Below are 19,301 nucleotides of genomic sequence, written 5' to 3'. Positions count from 1 at the left end.
TTCTGTGTTTTTACTTACATAGGACTTGACAGTTTGTATCTGGATTCCAGTAATGTCATATTTCCATGTGCATGGTTCCTTGCAGCTGTGGGGTGGCAGCAGCACATGCAAAAGCAAGGCTCTATGCTTATTTCAGCAGAGTTCACAGAAAAGAGTGGCAACCGCCAAGTTTTCTCTGAATATACATATCCAGGATTGTGTACTATCTTTGTAAACTGTAGACTTTGATTGCCAGCAAATCCACTGTAAGAGTGAAGGAAGAATCACCTGTTGCACTAAATGTTCACAAACTAAAAAAAAAATTGAAAAAAAAAAAGAATAATAATAAAAAAAACAAACAAACAAAAAACAAGCCAAAAACCCCAACAGCTTGTAACAGCTGCCGCAGAGAAATCTTTATGCTAATGGAATCTGACAGAATCTACATCAGATATCTACACATAAATTTGAAAAAAATAAAAGAGAAAAGAAAGAAAGAGACTAAGACTTCTGGGTATCTGGGTAGGTGGTGTTTTATGTATACAAGCTTTTTGTACTTACTCTCACTCCTGTATTTTATATCCTTTGATACCTTGGAGTAAAACATTTGTTGAATGCACAAGCTTCTTGATATGGTCAAGGGCTAAATGAAACTCTTTCTGTTTGAGTGGTTAAATATGGAGCTTAGTGTTCCTGCTGTGTACAAGCTGCAGAGAAAATTCTGCTGAAGGTGCATGCATGAAGTTGCTTAGAAAATTGATGTATTTCAGTGTCTCGCATTCCAGTCTCTTGTATCAGACTGATGAAAATGTAGGGAATAATAAAGTGCTTAGCTGTAGGAATAAGGCAGTCAATCACATCTTGTTTTTATGTATATGAGCGTTCTGATCCACCAGGACACATAGCGTTGGTGCACGAAGCTGGCTGTAGTTACTGACCATCATCCTGGGCCATTCAGTGAGGATGCTGACCTCAGAGTCACTATGCTTGAGAAAATGGTGTTTTTTAATTCCTGTCTGCAAAAAAGAAGCCTGGAAATTTGTGGATCAAAAGAAATCATGTGCTGAGGTTTCCCAGGTTGAACTGGAAATAGCGGGAATGGGAAAAGTATTAAGAAAGAAAAGTCTGAACTTGCTCAATATTCCTTGATAATCTCAATAATGACCACTGTATGCCTAGAAATTCTGAGTGTTACTTCTCCAAATGATCCTGTAGTTTTCTTGATAGACTCAAAGCTGCTGAAAGGGCTAAGACATTTCCTTTCCTCTAGCACTATGAAAGTGTATGAGCTGGATGTGTGGTTAGCGTGGTGACAAAGGATAATAGGAAGCCATGCAACAGGGCAATAGAAAGGGAACAACCTTTCACACAGTGGCAGTAAGATGGCTATATTTCAAGACTTGAGTTATTTTGAATGCTTCTGAAATCCATGGATCTTCTCTTTAAACTTGTTAGTAGCATCCCACTAGAAGGTTTCAAGATCCTTGGAATACAATTCCTGCAAGAACCGGTTTCTTTTTGATAGATTAGGCCAAGTCTCACTTTCAAAAATACATTCTAGCAAGAGAAAAACAGAACTCTTTCAATTGCCGATTGCCCAGCTAAGCCAAAAGTGGCAGATTGCAACCTAACACGGCATTGGAGAACAAGAGTTCCTGTGACAGTAAAGAAATCTTGTAAAGGTAAGGAATCTTGTCTTGTCCCTTTGAAGCTAGAATAAACTATTAGAAACATCCTTAGGACTTCTTCTGTTTGTCCTTTAGTTGGACACAATATTTAATATCAGCCACAATCTCTTCTTCAAGGCATTCACAGGCATGTTTTTTTTTGTTTGTTTGTTTGTTTGTTTGAGCTTTAGGATCTATTCCCTAGTTCCCTTCTGCTTACACCAACGTAATATAGAAATAATGTATTCAAGCTTACTGAAGTTGCATCACACTAAAATTGATGCTTGGAGTAAACAAAGCTACCAGTGTGAATGTCAGAAGAAAATTCAGGTATTCTTCCTATCCAGTTTTATTATAAGAGCAGCAGAAGGGCTTGAGCTGTGCTAGCTGCCAGCAGCCATAAAGTATCAAGATTGGTTTGCTCTGCATTTGTCTTAGGTTGCTTACATGCAGATGTCAATATCTGCCCCTTCATTAATCCAGAATCCTAACATATGTGGAGAACTCCTATTAAAATCCACATGATCTTATAAAGCTGGATGCCACTATAGATGATTTTCATTTATTAGATACACTTAACTTACCCTGAATTCCTTGGGTCTGGAATGAACTTAGCGTCTGCAGTGGGATGGCACCATTCAGAAGAGCTTAGCTCAAGAAAAGCTGAGGAGAAAAATCAAAAATTCGTGTCAGTACCTACCAAAACTGAACCAAGCAGTCACACTCCAGACTCCCTCTCTTCCATTTCCAAAACTGGAGGAAAGAGAAGCACTTAAATGTTAAATGTTAAAAATGTTAAATGTTCTGAGCATTTAACTTGTAGTACTGTAGATCATGTTTCACTGAACAGTACAATTTGAACTAAGATAGTTTTTTTCTGTACTATGTGGTACTGCATAGTTGGGTAGATGCTAGCATATCACTAATCAGTGAATTCCTTTTGCAGTTATTGATTTGTGCCAGCATGGCAATTTATGTTCAAGGATGTGGTTCTACTTCCACTTCCACCATTGTCAAAATCCCCCAAAGCTCTGCTGAAGTCAGTTTAGTGATATTGGCATAAAATCTGTAAGTGGGCTTAAGCCAATGATGTTTAATTTTTTCATGTTAAGAAATTCCAGTTAATTCCCACGGTTCTCTGAGACTCCATTCACACACACATTTTGAAAGGCTGTCCAGAAAATGCTGAAATGATGCTGGAACAGTGTCTACCCATGTGCCATCTGTTGGCTGTTTACTATACTTCTTCAGGGGACATACAGTTTCTAAATGCCTGAACCAGAAAGATGATGCGCCCTAAAATACTCCATCTGTATGCAAACCCTCAGATTAATACCTCATTCAAGGAGAAGGACTCTATAATGAAAGCTTTTCCCTCCATCCCACCCTCACAGATATCTACTTGTCCCAGAGCAGTTTACCTTCACTTTTTTAGGAACCCACAGAAGATGTAAGACTATTGGTTAATGGTTCATCTCATGAGTAGGTATACAGATCGGTCTTAAAATGATGTGAGAAGCATAATCTTGCTTATCCTTAAAGGATAAAGCAATTAAGCATTACTACAAAAGCAAATGATGCATATTCAGGCTTATGCCCTCCAGACCTGTGAAGAGGAATCATTTGAACTAGAGGAAGTAGCTTTGCTCCTGCATCACTGGGTTTCTTATGCAGGCACCAAATGTGTTAATCTCTCTGTAATTTCACATTGATTCTCTAGCTTGCTGTCACTGAATCCCAGCAGGTTACCTCATATTATCTTGAATTAGACTGTGTCTATGATACCAGTGTTAGGTGGAATACTGGTCTCATGTAGTAGTCCTTTTTGGTTGGTTTGTGCTATTCATTCGGATAGGTAGATCTGTTGTAGTTTCAGCCCAGCTTGGATGTCAGTGGGAGACATAGAGGACCACACATTCAAAATGGTTTGGAAAAAGTACATGCAAAACCTTTTCAATGTCCTACAGAATTTCTACATTATACATGCATATTGCCTAAATGCTGTCCAAGTTTACTGTGTCCTTCAAACAAGTTTATTATCCAATCCACTTAGAGTTCTCCTAGAAAACAAAGGCTTCCTGGTGGCACTTGGGCTGTGAGTTTCTCAAATGCTACCAGCCAAACTGTTTGTTTCCATTCCATTGCAGCAGTAAAAGTTTTCCAGAATGTTTCTGTGGGGGTGGTGGTTCTGCAGGTGACATCTGCACTCCCAGCCTCTTCTTCACTATGACTTTCTGCACTGATGTGCAGGTATCCAGGAGATACTGTCTCAGAGACAGTTTAAAACTGAAAACTAGCCTCATGACCTCAGAGGTACTAAAGAGTCTTTAGCACTTGTTGATATGGAAATAAATTTAGCTGTGGTGATTTGATGATGTGAAGACAACATTTTAAACACAGATTTTACTTCCTATCTCCTTAAGTTTCTATATAATAGCTGTTCTATTCTCTCACTGGCATGCGTGCATTTAGGTGATCAATGCAGACTATGTATGGCATTGATTTTGTATTGTCTTTGAAATCTATAGAGCTCTTCTTGATCCATTTGACTGAGCACTTCACATCCATTTACTGCTAACTCAGTCATCTATTTAATACTTGTGTCAATTTGTTAAAACTCAGATTCTAAATGTAAACACATTGCTTATATGAATGAACTCTGAATTATTTTGTTGTAATGTGGATGTACACTCTGCTGCAATGAAATACTATTATTTGCAAATTTCACCTTAGCCCGTTATATGAAAGCTTGGACCACATACATACTATGTATCTATCTAATGTACAAGAGATATTTTGGCAAAGACGAGGCTACATGGCTCAACATGCCAGTTTGCAATTTTAAGATACTCCAAGCTCAACTTTTTTGTTTGCTTTCTTTCATTTTTTATTGGCAAGTTTATTTTTCCTCCTTAAAGTGGAAAAGATGGTTGTCTCAAGTGGTGTTTTATGCAGTCCTCTTCATCTGCTTTCCTTTGTAACATATTCCATATGTTTACTATCTTCCCTTTTTGCTGTTAAGTAGCCTAGAGCATTTTCCTCACCAAAAGCTGCGTAGTTATTTTCTCAAGAAACATCATTATTCAAAAAAAAAAAAAAAGTTATAGAAACAAATAAAACACATTTCCAAAATGGTACTGCTAAATAGCAAAATACAAAATGCTCATTATTTTTGATGACAGGGATATTGATGTTTAAAAATAACCAATTCTTCAATAGTTTTGTGGGAGTATATTCAATTAAATGGAATGTAGTTTTCCATTGAGCTCATTTAATCTTGGATTGAAACTATGGGTTCAAATATTATTATTCTTTTTTTCATTTCACTTTTTTTCATTTCACTTTTTTTCATCTATATTTTGTGTTCCATTCCTGGCATTGCAGTGATGTTTGTTACTATTTATATTTTATGTTGAGGGCTGTTTGTAAAGCTTTACAAGAATGCCAGATGTTACATTGGAAGCTCAAAGACCAAAATCAGATCACAAATCATGACATACCATGTACCAAAAATCCAGTTGCATCACTCTTGATCACTTCCTTTATTGGCTTTCTTTTTTTTTTCTTTCTTTCTTTTTTTTTTTTAACTCACAGCAGGTAGAACTGCAATGTCTTACCTGGTATGTTTACTTTGCAGACTCAGAACAGAGCACTGGGTCAGACACAGAGGTGCTGGCAGAAAGAACATCCTGCTCTTTTGGCTCCCATTCTGACCTTACATCTGGTGGATCGGGTCCTCAGCCTCCTCCACCTTCATCCATGGAAGAGATCCAAGTAGAACTGCAGTGTGCTGACCTCTGGAAAAGATTTCATGACATTGGGACAGAGATGATCATCACAAAAGCAGGCAGGTAAGATACCTCTGACTTTCTGTGTAGTTAAAAAAAATCAGAACAAAACAAATAAACAACCATTTTCTTTCATGAAAAGCCCATAAATATCTGAGGGAAGAAATGTAAATGATCGTCAGATTTTCACAGCTGCATTTCCCACAAGCTTTATGAAGTTTGATAAAGTGATTCCATATTTCTGCCTGAATCAGTGGCTCCAAAGGGTAAATGGCAATTGTAGGAAGCAGTTGATGGTAGTCCTTCCTAACAACAAATAAATTAAGAAACGATCCTCTTGTTGCTGGCTGCACTAAATTAAGAAACGATCCTTTTGTTGCTGGCTGCACTGAATTTGAGACGAGTTATGAATTTGGGGATGAGCCATTAGAATTTCAAGTTCTGTTATCACTTCATGACCCAGCTGATTTAATCTTATACTATAATCTATAGTCTAGTTTAAACTTACCTTTACTATGAAATAATGTATTTCTGCAATTCTGAGTAGATAAATTCTAATGATTTCTTCTATTAATGAAAAGCAGGTTTAGTGTTTACCTCTGCTATTGCAAATGATTTCATGTCAGCTTGGCTAGGAAGAGTCACTAATAGCCAGATTAAAAACAAAAACAAACAAAAAAAAACCCGCGCTGAAACTCACTCTGCCTTCCTGTTCTTTGAGCGTCTCATTCCTGTCTATTATTAAAACAACGGCTAGAAATCTGTTCACCAAAGCACAACCTGAAATTAGCTGCAAATCTCTAGATGTCACAAGGTATTAAATATTCTAACCATTTAGGCACGCTTGTGATAATATAATTTTCCTTTCCTCCACTTAACGATATTTTAATTGCGGTTAATATTGCTGTTAGGGAAATCAGCACCATGGACAGGGCTGTCCAACGGGAAAGAACCGCGCGGCTGTTTCTGCACCTACCGCAGAAACGTGGAGGGCAAGTTTTCCATAATTCTTTTTCTTTTTGTCTTTTCTTTTTTCTTTTTTTTTTTTTTCCTTTTTTTTTTTTTTAATTTTATTGAAGGGTGGGGAAGGAGTTCATTCATTCTTTTATGATAAATGGAGGGAATAGGCTTAAACAGCAGCACAGCAAAATGAGCAGAGCTTGTTGATATGAAGATCACATTTCTGAATTAAGTAGTTGAACTCTCTGGGATCTTAAATGACTGCACGGTAATTACAGCGTCTTTAGAAAATAAAAACATCAGTCAAAAAGTTGCAACATCAAAGCCACTGCAATTTCACAAATTGTTTAACACTTGTTCTCATAGAAGCCTGGGGAATTTTGGCAGAGGTTCTAGATAACTTGGATAGGTTTGGATAACTTTTCAGCCTATTTTTGGTTTGTTTGTTTTTTTTTCATGAAACTGTTCTTCTCTAGAACCTCTGCCAAAATTCTGTAAAAAAATCTGTAAAAAAAAAAAAAAAAAAAAAAAAAAAGAAAGAAAGAAAGAAAGAAAAAGAAAAAAAAAAAAGAAAAAGAGGAATCAGAGCTAACAGAGGTGTTAAGAAAGACAGAAACACTAACTTAAGTCATCCAAGATGATATGTATTTATATATATATATATTTAGAGAATAGATGCAGCCTGTAAGAGATGTAAGAAATATTTCTTAGATTTAATATCTGTAAACCACAAATGGCATTATCAAGTGGCAAGTTAGAGAATATTTGCAAGCTCCAGTCTTGACAGTTCTTCCACTAACAAAAACTGATGGACCACGGTGCAAACATACAGCTACATACCAAGCAAACCATGTATTCTTTATAATTTTAAATCATATTCTTTATCTTTGAAAGATGATGTGTATTATTCCCTTAGTTTTTGTAGTCATCAAGCTCATCATTGACTGTACCCACAAAATCTATGTAGGTCACTCCAAATGTAGTACCTCCTACTTATTTCCCTGGAAACTACATCAGATACAAAGAATACAATAACACAATTTGATAGTGACAAAATTGTTTTTCAATACTGCCCATCATTAGCTGTGCATTTTCACAAGCAATAAGCAAGACCCTGCATGTCATAGGGACCGTAAAAATCAACAATAGCAAAGGTGACACATCGTTTCACGGATGCTGTGATGACTCTGTTGCTAGGAAAATGGTGCCCATCTTTCACTGGTCTGAATAGATGGAATTCAGAAGGCATCAAATGTGAATTATACTGTGAGTGTAGTAGGACAGTCCCACCAAGACTGACAATATATTCCATGAACTTCAGACTGGTATGGGCCTGGCAATGTCATGTTACAAGAGAAAGGCTGTCTTCTTTTCTGGCCTGACTCTGGAAGTTTGACCTTTCAGCTTTGTCAGTGGCACAATGTAGCAGTCAGTGATGGGTACAAGGAAATCCAGAAGCCTCATCCCTTTCCTAACCCAAAAGACAGTGCACATCACTTTACCCACTGAAGGCTGTATCTTGAGCTTTTTCTTCCATGGGGAATTTACGTTGCCACTCCGTGGACTGCAGTTTTTACTTTATTTTGTAGTTGTGATACCACACCTTGTCACTGATAATGATGTGATCCAGAAATCTGCCACCTTCAGCCTCATAGGAGTGTTCAATAGAGACATATTTGCATATGATGTTCTTTCTGTTCCTGTGTGAGCATTCACGAGACCCACCTGCCACAAACTTTGTTATATTCCAACACTGCCACCATCATTTCCAATGCACTGAAATAGATATTCAGCTCCATACACAGTTCCCTGACTGTATTCTGCTGATTTGTGGGGATGAGCTGATTGAGTTGCTCTTCATTTTGTGGTGAGACAGCTGTGTGTAGCTGTTCAGAACACAGCTTGTCTTTCTCATCACCGTCGCTGCAGCTGAAGCACACCACTCACTGCCTGACTGTTCTCACATCCTCTATTTTGTCTCCATAAGCCTTCAGCAAACACTGATAAATGTCAGTGGGTACAATTTTTTTTCTTCATGGATGAATTCAATGACTCATCTTTGCTTCATCTTCATTTCCATGTCAGATACCATTTTGCCAGACTGCCTCTCGTCTGCCATCTGTCACACTGCAACAAAATGTAATGAGATATTGGCACAAAAGTCCAATATATACTACCACATCACCAACCTTCTCCTCTGACATCATAGGCAAACATAATAAAACAGGAGGCATTGCTTTCAGAGCAGTCTTCATGTATAGCTACTAAGCATACATGTCTTTACCATTTAATGTTATCTCCAGTAGTAATATTAACAGTATTGGAGGAGATTTTTTTTTGCTGACCACATTTTAAAGTTAACCATTGCAAAGCATAAAGAAGATCTGGTCAATTTGTTTACCTAGCACATCTGTTTACTGGGACAGTTCTTACAGATTTGAAGAAATATACTAGTTAAATATTTAATATTTTTGATTAAACATTCCCTTTTTCAGAGAGGATGTGCCTGAGATAGATGAGAACTGAATTGTAGTTCTTCACATGGGTTCCATGATATATTGTGCACCCCATAGATTAGATAGCATGATTTCTGACAAAGAGAGACATGAATTGTTATTATCTGCTGAGGATTACCAATTACTTATTGAATTTTGAGAGATGTACAGCTTCCTTCTCCAGGGAAGACTGTTCTCCGTTTTGTCAGTTTTCCTCCAGAAACCATATCTGAATCCTGCAAGGCCTTCTTGTTTTGGAAGCCCTTATAATTGCAGACTTGGTTGCCTATAAGTACAGCAGCTCCCTAATTTTCTATGACTGGTAAGACATTGCTTGTCTCCTGCCTGTTTTCACTAAGCCTTTTTGCTCTTACTGATTAATGCTAGTTTCTAGCCTCCATTCTCATTTCAAACATATTTCTAGAGGTATATCCTGCTTACATTAGGCCTAATACATTTTCTAGCTTTTAAACTCCACTTCCAGTCACATTTAAATCTGCTTTGTCTTTTTTTCTTTCTTGAAGTTGTATTTATAGCTGCCTATTTTTTGATCTGTTTCCATAAATTGACTACAGTCCTCTTAGAATTTCCTCTTCTTTCTTTCTACCAGAATGTTGCTATTCAGACTTTATAAGATTCTTATAACAAGAGTCCTTTGTTCTTTTTGCAAAAGATGCAAATGACTTTCTGTCAGCTGCAGTGCATTCAAATCTACAATCTCTTTTATCTCCTTTTGGTTAGAAAGGGAGCTTTAAACTCCACAAAAATTCACCTTAAGCCACAAATCATCCTGATTTTAAGCAACTGTTCCTAAAAATTTATTTTACTCTTTTTCTTTACTCTCCTTCACTATGCATGCATGTATACTAGCAACATCAGCACAGGAATCTGAACTTTTCTCCACATTTCCTAGCTGAAGACCATGGCTGAGCTGCACGGTTTGCAGTTGCACAGTGCATAGAAGTGCTGCCTGAATGGGAAAGCAATGAGCAATTATTACTGGGGGAATGCACGTTTACTACAGTGAATGTTTTTAGTCCTGCCTTAGGAGGGAAACATTATGTACAGTTCATGGGGGTGATTACACAAGGGTGACCAAGCACACGGGCATAAATGGAAGGTGTTCCCCCAGGGATACAAATAATATCTTTAGCAAATTTGGGATTTCTTCTCAGAAATGAGGGGAACAATCACAGGAGTCTTATCACAGCTACCATATCTGTACTGAGGGATGCTCATTCTAAGCTCAGTAATAAGAGAGGAATTAAAAAACAGTAGTGAATGCAAGAGGTGGCCTTGTTCCTCTATGCCTCCTGATAAGTTAAGTGGTATTTTGACTAGATTTTCTTTGCCTTCCTTATACTATCAGCCAGAGTTGTATGAAACACATACTTGGGGTTGTTTACACTACCAAATGATTGTTCTGTTTCCAGTGGAAGGAAGCAGGAGTCCCATGGTGCTCTTCAGTAAGAGGCAGCAGCAGGGATTTAGTTGTGGAATTCTGATGAAGCACTCATGTCTTCCCTTCCTGTCCCTCACTTTAACTCCTCACAAGTTTGTTTTTATAAACAAATATACATTTGGCACCAGTCTTGAAATATAAAGAATTATGAGGTATAAAATAGCTATAAATTCAGGTTACCCTGTAGACTTCTCTCACTTGCTCCACATTCCACAAGAGTCCTTCAGTCACTTCTGTTTATTTCTGCCTTTTCCATTTTCTCCTCTCCAGGGATGATGTAGCAGTGCTGCTGGAGATCTGCTGTGATAGTCCCAGGCCACATCCTTATGTCAAAAAACCCAAGTTGTTTTTACACCCACAGAAAATCATAACAGTAATACTTTACAAAACTTTAAAAATATACTTAAACCTTAGAGAAAATGGTGGGTTCAGTTGAGCTTTCTCTGGTCATTTTAGAGATTAGCCTCTAAGCCTGTTGAATGGTCTGTGGTAACCTTTTACAAGGTATTTCATAAGCAAACAACCCCATAAGCTATATTGCAACCTTACACGGGGTTGCAGTGTTGGAGAGAGTTGCTGAGAACACACAGCATTCAGTTTTCCCAATGTAGTGTGCAGACTTAGACCCAAAGAGACTCAGATTTAATCCTGGATTTCTCATCAACCTTCTGAAATATGACCCACCTCTTAAGCTACTCCCAAGCCACCTCTATCCAATTAAGAAGAGTGGATTCATAAAATGCCACATTCTGTACCCATTTGGTTTGGCAGATTTAATGAGCCATTGTGATAGAAACAAGGTAATGCCCTCAAGACACTGAAGATTATCCACTGTTTCTTTTTCTTCCCCCTTAACTGTTTAGCTAGCAAACTCACACCATCAGCTGCACAAATCTACTCTCTCCTTGAAGGGTTTCTGTAGGCAATTTTTCTGACACTTTTATATCTCTCATAACTCTAGCTGCGTGCTGGCAGCTGTGGGGTGATGTTCTCCTCATCTCTGCCATGAAAGCCCTCTTCCTAGGCAACTTCAGTTACTAATATATCAGAACTTTGCCTGACAATGGCCTGAAATGGAAAAGCTGTGGGCAGGGTGAATGCTGAGCATTGAGCTCTTCCTTCCCACCCTCTTCTCCAAATGCATAAATGTAGTGCAGATGGGAAATAATTAAATAATTTCTCACAGTCATAGTACAGTTTTTGAAAGGCGTTTGGAAATGTTCACAAACATTTCAATTTTTCCCTCCTCCAGGCTCCATTGCTAATACTTCAAGAAATAAAAATATTGGGTAGACACGTAAATCTTCTCAGACATTTCACTACTCTTCACTAAACACGAGACAAAATGTCACAGTGGCTTCTAAGGAGGCCTCTGGAAACAGTAGACAAATATTTATTTCATACATCTTTTTGTAATTCTGTCATCATCATTTTAATACTATTTATTTCCCCTTTAATATCCTTCCATACAGCTTACTCTCATTCCATATACAGGCATCTACCTGTCAGAGGATCAGCATGTAACTACACATCAGTATTTAGTATTTTCAGCTTCTCTCAACAAAACTCCATATCTTCTGGGCAAAAGTAGTACAATTGAATAATACTCTCTTGTAGGATCTCAGCTCAAGGTTTGTTGTGCACATCTCCAGAACAGTGACCAGTGCACAGCACAGCTCTTCTGTGCTCAGACAAGAGAAGAAAAACCAGGAAATAATTTTTGTTGTAGAAGCTTCATAACTTACCTATTGGAAGAAAAAAATTTAAGACATAATGGGATTAAACATCACATAAAAGAAGACATTTACAAAAAGGTTTTAAAAAATAGTGCTTAGACTTCAGGAAAGCCATAGTGATACTGCCAGAGTTTCTGTTAATTCTGGAATATTCCTAATAAGCAAATTCATTGAAGGCATATTTTTTTTAAGTGCCTATAAACATAAATGCAAAAGACTCTTCTGTGATGATAGTTTTGCTTTAGATATTATCCCAGTACAATTAAAATCCATACTGAAATGTAATTTTCTCAAAAGTAAGCATTTGGTGTGACGTGAGACCATAGTGCTAGATGGAAAAAAACAAACAAACAAAAAAAACAACCCAGACTATATATACTGCTCATATCTATACTGAAGCACCAAGAGAGGAGCCTGGACTTGAGGGACATTTTATGCAGAGGGCTGACTACTAGGAGTCAGAAATAGAAAGTACTTGACTGAGAGTGCCTTACTTTCACCCACAGGCTTTTATCCTGCTATTCCTTTTCTTAAATGGAAAAAACAAACAACCAAAAAAACCACCACCACCAAAAAAAAAAAAAAACAACAAAACAACAAAGATGATTGAAACCACTGCCAGAGCAATCTTTGCTATCCATTCCAAGTCGTGTTATATACATATATAATATATATACAGACGTGTTATGCCAAGAAGTAATCTTTGTAAAGTAGCATGATTCTGGTGTCAGAGACAGATCAAAGATCTCATTCAGCTTCCTTACTCACCATTTCCTCCCTTGTTTCTACCCTTCTTTTCCTAGGAGAATGTTTCCAGCCATGAGGGTGAAAATCACAGGTTTGGATCCTCACCAGCAGTATTATATTGCTATGGACATTGTACCAGTGGATAACAAGAGATACAGGTAAGCTTTTAAGGCATATGGATAGGAACAATTTTGTGATAGATCAGTGTCAGTTAGAGCCCAGGAAAGGCAATAGTGTATAATACGCAATTATGCACCACTGCAAAAGTATGCTGGAGGAGAGACTGTTGGTTTAAGACTTTGAGTTGATCAGAATTTTAAGACAAAAGCCCGGAGGTTTAATATACTTCCTTGCACTTTTTTTTTTTCCTGAGATCTGAGATGTATAGACCACTCACTGGATAAGGATTTGGTTTCACTCAAAGAGTTGCAGTCAACAGCTTGATGTTCAGGTGGAGATCGGTGACAAATGGTATACCTCAAGGGTGGGTATTGGGACTGGCTCTATTTAATATCATTATCGGTGACATGGACAGTGGGATTGACTGAACCCTAAGCACTGAACTTTTTAGTACAGTCAACATGCAGGAGGGAAGGGATGCCATCCAGAAGGAATTTGGCAGGCTTGAGAGGTGGGTCTGTGCAAACCTCCTGAAGTTCAGCAAGGACAAGTTCAAGATCCTGCACCTGGATTGGAACAGTCTGAAGCACAGATGCAGGCTGGATGGAGAATGAATTGAGAGCAGCCCTGAGGTGAAGGACCTTGGGGTATTTGTTGCTGGAAAACTTGACCTTCGCTGGCAATGTGCATTTGTAGCCCAGAAAGCCAATCATCTTAGGCTGCATCAAAAGAATCATGGCAAACAGGGTGAGGGAGATGATTCTGCCCTTCTACTCTACTCTCCTGAGACTCCACTTGCAATACTGTATTGAGCTGTGAGCCCTGCGGCATAAGAAGGATATGGATCTATTGAAGCAAGATCAGAGGAAGGTCCAGACCTTGATCAGAGGGATGGAGCACCTCTCATGAGAGACTGGGTTGTTCAATCTAGAGAAGAGAAGGCTGCAAGGAGACCTTTATAGTGACATTCCAGTACCTAAAGAGGGACTACAGGAAAGCTGGGGAGGGACTCTTTAGCAGTAGTAAAAGGGGTAATGGTTTTAAACTAGAAGAGGGAAGATTTTTATTAGATATTAGAAAGAAATTCTTTACGATATGGGTGCTGAGGCACTGGAACAAACTGCCCAGAGAAACAGTCCCTTCCCTGGAAATATTCAAGGTCAGGTTGGGGCAACCTGACCCCTGCTCATGACAGTAGGGTTAGAACTGGATGTTCTTTCAGGTCCCTTCCAACTAAAACCATTTTTAAATTTTATTATCTTGCTCTGTAGTTTTGAATAGCAGCCAGCTTTTATTTGGGGTGGTCTCCAGCATGCATTTCAGAATACATTGCATTTCAGTAATTGGAGTCTGGAGCTTCTAAAGCTATCTCAGCAAAGAAGGAATGGGAAACTAGGCATTGAACAGAGAAGGGCATCTCCAGTCTACCCTGAGCTGAATGGTGTCATTTTTAGTGTTGTCCAGCACAGCATGAACATAGACTTAAAGTACTGAACTGATGAGAAACACTGTTGAATCTCAACTAAATGATGAGATTTCTCTAGTTTCAATGGCCTTTACACCCTAGAAAAGTACTCTAGAAAACTCATGGTGCTCTGCATCACAGAATACGACCAAGACAGAAATTATTTATCTATACTCAGAAGACCCTTGAGAGCAACTCTTTTCCCAAAGCAGTCTTGACCACTCCACATTCCAAAGATTCAAGAACTTTTCTTGAAATGCTAAATATTTCATTTTTCTCTCAAAGTATTTCTCAGGAAAGTAATTTTTTGGAAGCATCAAAATAGTTCCCTAGACCTAGTTAGTTATTTTGTCTCTTTCCTTCAATGTAGTTCTGAGAGTATTTAACTTAAAAATTAGTAGATTGTCTTATATTCTGTTCCTGCCCTTGCCAGCTAATGCAGCCACATAGAATAAACTAGCACTGAAAGGAATGAACTTTCTTTTCCATTTCTTTTAAAAATACAGGAAATGAATCACAGTAAGTAGGTAAGGACTGAAATAGCTTCACAGAGCCACAGAGCTGAGTAGAGACCCAAGGAAAGGCAGTGCAGGGAAGAATTAAGAGGTGTTAGCAGGACTGTTTGTGAAATACTTTAGACTGTAGGAGCCACAGAACACAAAGAAAGAGCTAGGAAGAACTGTAGGACAGTAATTTTTGGCATACACAGGATGGTTAGGTCAGGAACACAGAAGATAATTTAATTTTTTTTCCTCTGATCCTGACATTGGTTATACTAAATGGAATTTCGTATTTCACTGTATTTTAAATGAGAAATTCTTTTTTATCAGTTGTTCTGGTGGTATCCAGAGGATTTTGGCCTTTTTGGATAAATACATGTTTTCTACAGTCTGGCATGGCAGTCAGTGCAGATTTCCAGAGATCACAGATCATTTCTCAATATTCAAAACTCACCTGTATATGTTCCTGTGTGACCTAATCTAGGTGTTACTGCTCTGGCAGGGGGACTGGACTAGGTGATCTTTCAAGGTCCATTCCAATCCCTGACATTCTGTAATTCTGTGATTCTGTGATTTTCAGAGAGAGCATTATTTACTATTTTCTGTCCTCTTACTCTGGCTCAGAGAGGGTTAAGGAGTTAAGGAGGCACATGTGGCAGAGTTTTACAGGGAAAATAACTGTGAAGGTGGTTTTAATAAGGAATAAAGTCTGAACAAGTGGCTCAGAGGTAATCTGGCTTTCATTTAGAAGGTAGGAGGTTGCAATAAAGCACATTCCCCCCTGACTGCAAATGAGTGCTTGGAGTGTGTGCGGTAGGGTGGCAGGAGAGGGAGAACTCTGGAAATGTTCTTCCAATGACTGAGTGACAATTTTTCTTAGCCATCACCTCTTCCTTTTTCAGGTATGTGTACCACAGCTCCAAATGGATGGTGGCTGGCAATGCCGACTCTCCAGTGCCCCCAAGGGTTTACATCCACCCGGATTCATTGGCTTCTGGAGACACCTGGATGAGGCAGGTGGTCAGTTTTGACAAGCTCAAGCTGACCAACAATGAACTTGATGATCAAGGACATGTAAGTCACAAGCTAATCTTAGTCCATAGTTTCCCAGCCTTGCTCATCCCAGAATCAGAAGAGAGTGATGCTGTTGCTCTAATGCTCCCGTCCTGGTGGCCACACATGTAGACACTTCCCATGGTTGTAGAGATTTTTTTCCCTACTTCAGTGCTATTCCTCAGATGGTTCTTGTCCCTTTAAAGCAACAAGCCCATTTCTCTTTCAAACAGTCCAATTTGACAAATCAACTGATGTTTGTATCATATGCACTTATAGGACAAGAGTAGGTCTATTTGTATTATCCTCACTCCATCTCTGTGTCCTTGTACCTATGGATGTAGTGAAGAATTTTTAAGAAAAAAAAAAATCCCTCCTCTTTTTTTCTGCTTCAGATAATTTTACATTCAATGCATAAGTACCAGCCTCGTGTTCACGTCATCCGCAAGGATTTCAGCAGTGATCTTTCTCCAACGAAGCCAGTTCCCTCAGGAGACGGGGTGAAAACCTTCAACTTCCCAGAGACTGTCTTTACCACAGTGACAGCCTACCAGAATCAACAGGTAAAGCTGTGTGCCTTCAAGCTTCTTGTATGTGGGATGTTCATAAAAGCATTGGTATGCTTTTTGTGTTTGTGTGTCATTAACTTCTCCAAGAAATACGGCTAAATAAATGTGTCCAGTTTACAAGCTCACTGTACTTTTCTGTACAAAAATAAAATGCTTGCTGTGAGGTAGCCAATAGACACAAGGTATCTACCCAGACATCCATCTTGGAGATAAGATGCCTGTCACTTTTACTGTAAAATAACTAGATGAGATAAGCCACAGAGGTATGTATTTTGTTCACTTTTCCTTGCCACCTTGTGGTTCAAACTCCAATCTCCTGTCCAGACTGCAATTTTGAAGCAGTGCAACCACTTCAGATCCATTATTTCACAGAGAAAACTTTATTTTTCACAACAGTGAAGGTAGAAGCTTCTAAGAAAAGGAACATCAGCAGTTTGCTGACAAAAGAAGCCTTTGAGTATGAGCAACAGCAGTTTATTTATTGCACACTAAATAAAATTCTCATGCATAATTCACATTAGATTCTGATCCTGTAATTTCCACACTAGAGAATTACTACTGAATCCAGATATAAGGAAAATGTATTGTTGCAGTGGGATTCTTTCTGCAGAAGTGTTGACTGCAGGAACTCTGTGACAGATCTGCCCTTTTTCTTGAACTAGACTTCTTGGCACCCAAAACTGTAAATGTAGTCCACACTAGTATTTGATTACAGAATTTCATATCTTCTCAAAATATAAGATATCTTTAAGAGGAAAATAATTATTAGGAAAACATGAGCATTTGAAAAAAATATGCATTTGAGGCTGTAGCAAATCATGAAGTTTTGGAAAGGGCTGGCCTGTGGATTCCACAGGCTGCCTGCCTTTTCTCCATCACTGTCCTCTTGAAATGAGGTGTCCAAGCTTTTGAAGGAGGAGGTTGTCTGCTTCATTGCTTCTGCAGGTATGGTCACTGCAGATTCTGAGAGCTCCTTATATCCATCCGTTCCCTTTGCACTTTTCTCATGTGTTGCTTATTTGTCAGCTACCTTTGCCTCAGCCATTCCCCCATTCTTCATACCACCTTGCCCTGCTTTAGGCTCTGCATGCTCAGCTTGTTCATGTACACGTACTCTTTGTCTTATTCTCAGATGAGATGTACACCTCATTTCCTATTCCTGCCATACTCTTCCTTGGCAGGGGGGGGACAGGGGGGGTGGCATTGTTGTGATGGCATTAAAAATTCAGCATAAGGTAATTTTTTCCCAGCAATGACAAACAAAGTCTCAGTTGATTATGCTTTTTGCTGTGTAAATGATGAGATTTGAGAGTACAAATAATAAGATTTGAGATTTGAGCTGAGAGGACAAGGAACCGTCACAGGATGGAATGATGGCACAAGCAACTTTAGAAGAAAAATAATCTGTTATAAAGCCTGTTGGGAGAATAATTTACACAGTTTTCTTCCATAAATTCCATAGGAAGCTTGAATCAGAAATGGTAAGGCAAACATCTCTCTGTGCTGCCATCTGAACTTTTGGAAAGTGACCTCATGAACTCATTGGACAGCAGTGTACTTAGTACTCTTGGACAGAGTCATTCAAATCAGCTCACAATTAGCCAGCAAATTTTTACAAAGTTTTTGTTTTGTAACATATAAGAGCAGTGTTCCTGTGACTGCTTTTACCTATTCCTAATTTTTTCTTAGTTCAATCCCCTCAAATTGGCTTCAGACAGGATCCAAAATGGAATAAACTATTCCAGCAGAGAAAAAAACACAAACATTTCACTACCATGGTGGATTCACTACCATTGTAGCACTTGTAATTTTCTACTCCTCCTCTCACACCTGTATACTTGTACTCAATACACTTTAATTGTAGACCAAACACAGGAAAAAGATAGAGGAAGAAGAAGAAATGAGAAGAAATGACAGGTTTTCAAATGTTGTCATTTTTTTCTGATGATCAGATGTATAAGACACTATCTGCAAAAGGGAAAGGAGGAACTCTGTAAGCCACTTTACTGTAAAGAAAGCATTGAAATTTCTTCCTATCATCTCTGAATTCCAAACATTTCTGTTTTATTTTTTCAGAAACATTTTTTGGGGCATTTTTCTAGCAGCAGTAAAGGAGATACTGGTGGAACGAAAAAGCTTTTTTATTAAAAATAAATTTAAATCCACTGAATCTATGCACTTGCCCTCCAGTGGCTGTAAAACTTTGCCTTACTGGGAGAAGCGTCTCTGGAAACAGTTGTAAAATGTTAGCAGAGCCACCACCACAGGGATTCCCTCTACTGTAACTCCATACTCCACAGAACATTTCTGTCTCTGTACGCACAAGTCCCAGGACAGCTGCAAAATCAGCCTAGCGGAAATTAAGTTCACAAATTAAGCTTCTGCAAAAATAGGAACTACATTCCATATCTGAAGCTAATATCCAGAAGTAAGGGCTTGATCCTGACAGAAGAAAGACACCTGCAAGCCCATTTTAGGTCAGTCTATGTTAAACTAGTCGCTTTTGGGCAGATTCAGCAAAAGCACCTCAAATTCAGCAGGATCTTCTGGAGGTCTTTCTTTTCAGAGCCAGCGTGTATGGAACAAAGTGAGGTTGACCCAGGGAAGCTCTTGTGCTGTACCAGGTTAGGGAGCATGATACCACTGAATGCAAAGTTGGTATCTCAATATTGTTTTCCATTCTTGACAACACGGAAATTCTGTGAAAGAAGGAAAGGAAGGAAGGAAGGAAGGAAGGAAGGAAGGAAGGAAGGAAGGAAG

General features: G+C 38.6%; 1 protein-coding gene across 1 annotated transcript in view; it reads left to right on the top strand.

The window, feature by feature from the left end:
* Window positions 1-19,301, top strand: part of TBX15 (T-box transcription factor 15) — an 88,851-nt gene that overhangs the window by 47,616 nt on the left and 21,934 nt on the right. Inside the window, exons 2-5 of the mRNA XM_042867422.1 lie at window positions 5,284-5,497; window positions 12,891-12,992; window positions 15,822-15,993; window positions 16,368-16,535. Coding sequence (XP_042723356.1) covers window positions 5,284-5,497; window positions 12,891-12,992; window positions 15,822-15,993; window positions 16,368-16,535 — 656 coding nt within the window. The remainder of the gene's footprint in view (window positions 1-5,283; window positions 5,498-12,890; window positions 12,993-15,821; window positions 15,994-16,367; window positions 16,536-19,301) is intronic.

Source organism: Lagopus leucura, unplaced genomic scaffold (assembly GCF_019238085.1).
Source record: "Lagopus leucura isolate 7727_CA_CO unplaced genomic scaffold, USGS_WTPT01 Super-Scaffold_100001, whole genome shotgun sequence".
NCBI classification, from domain to species: domain Eukaryota; kingdom Metazoa; phylum Chordata; class Aves; order Galliformes; family Phasianidae; genus Lagopus; species Lagopus leucura.
This window is presented reverse-complemented; position numbering and strand designations above follow the sequence as displayed.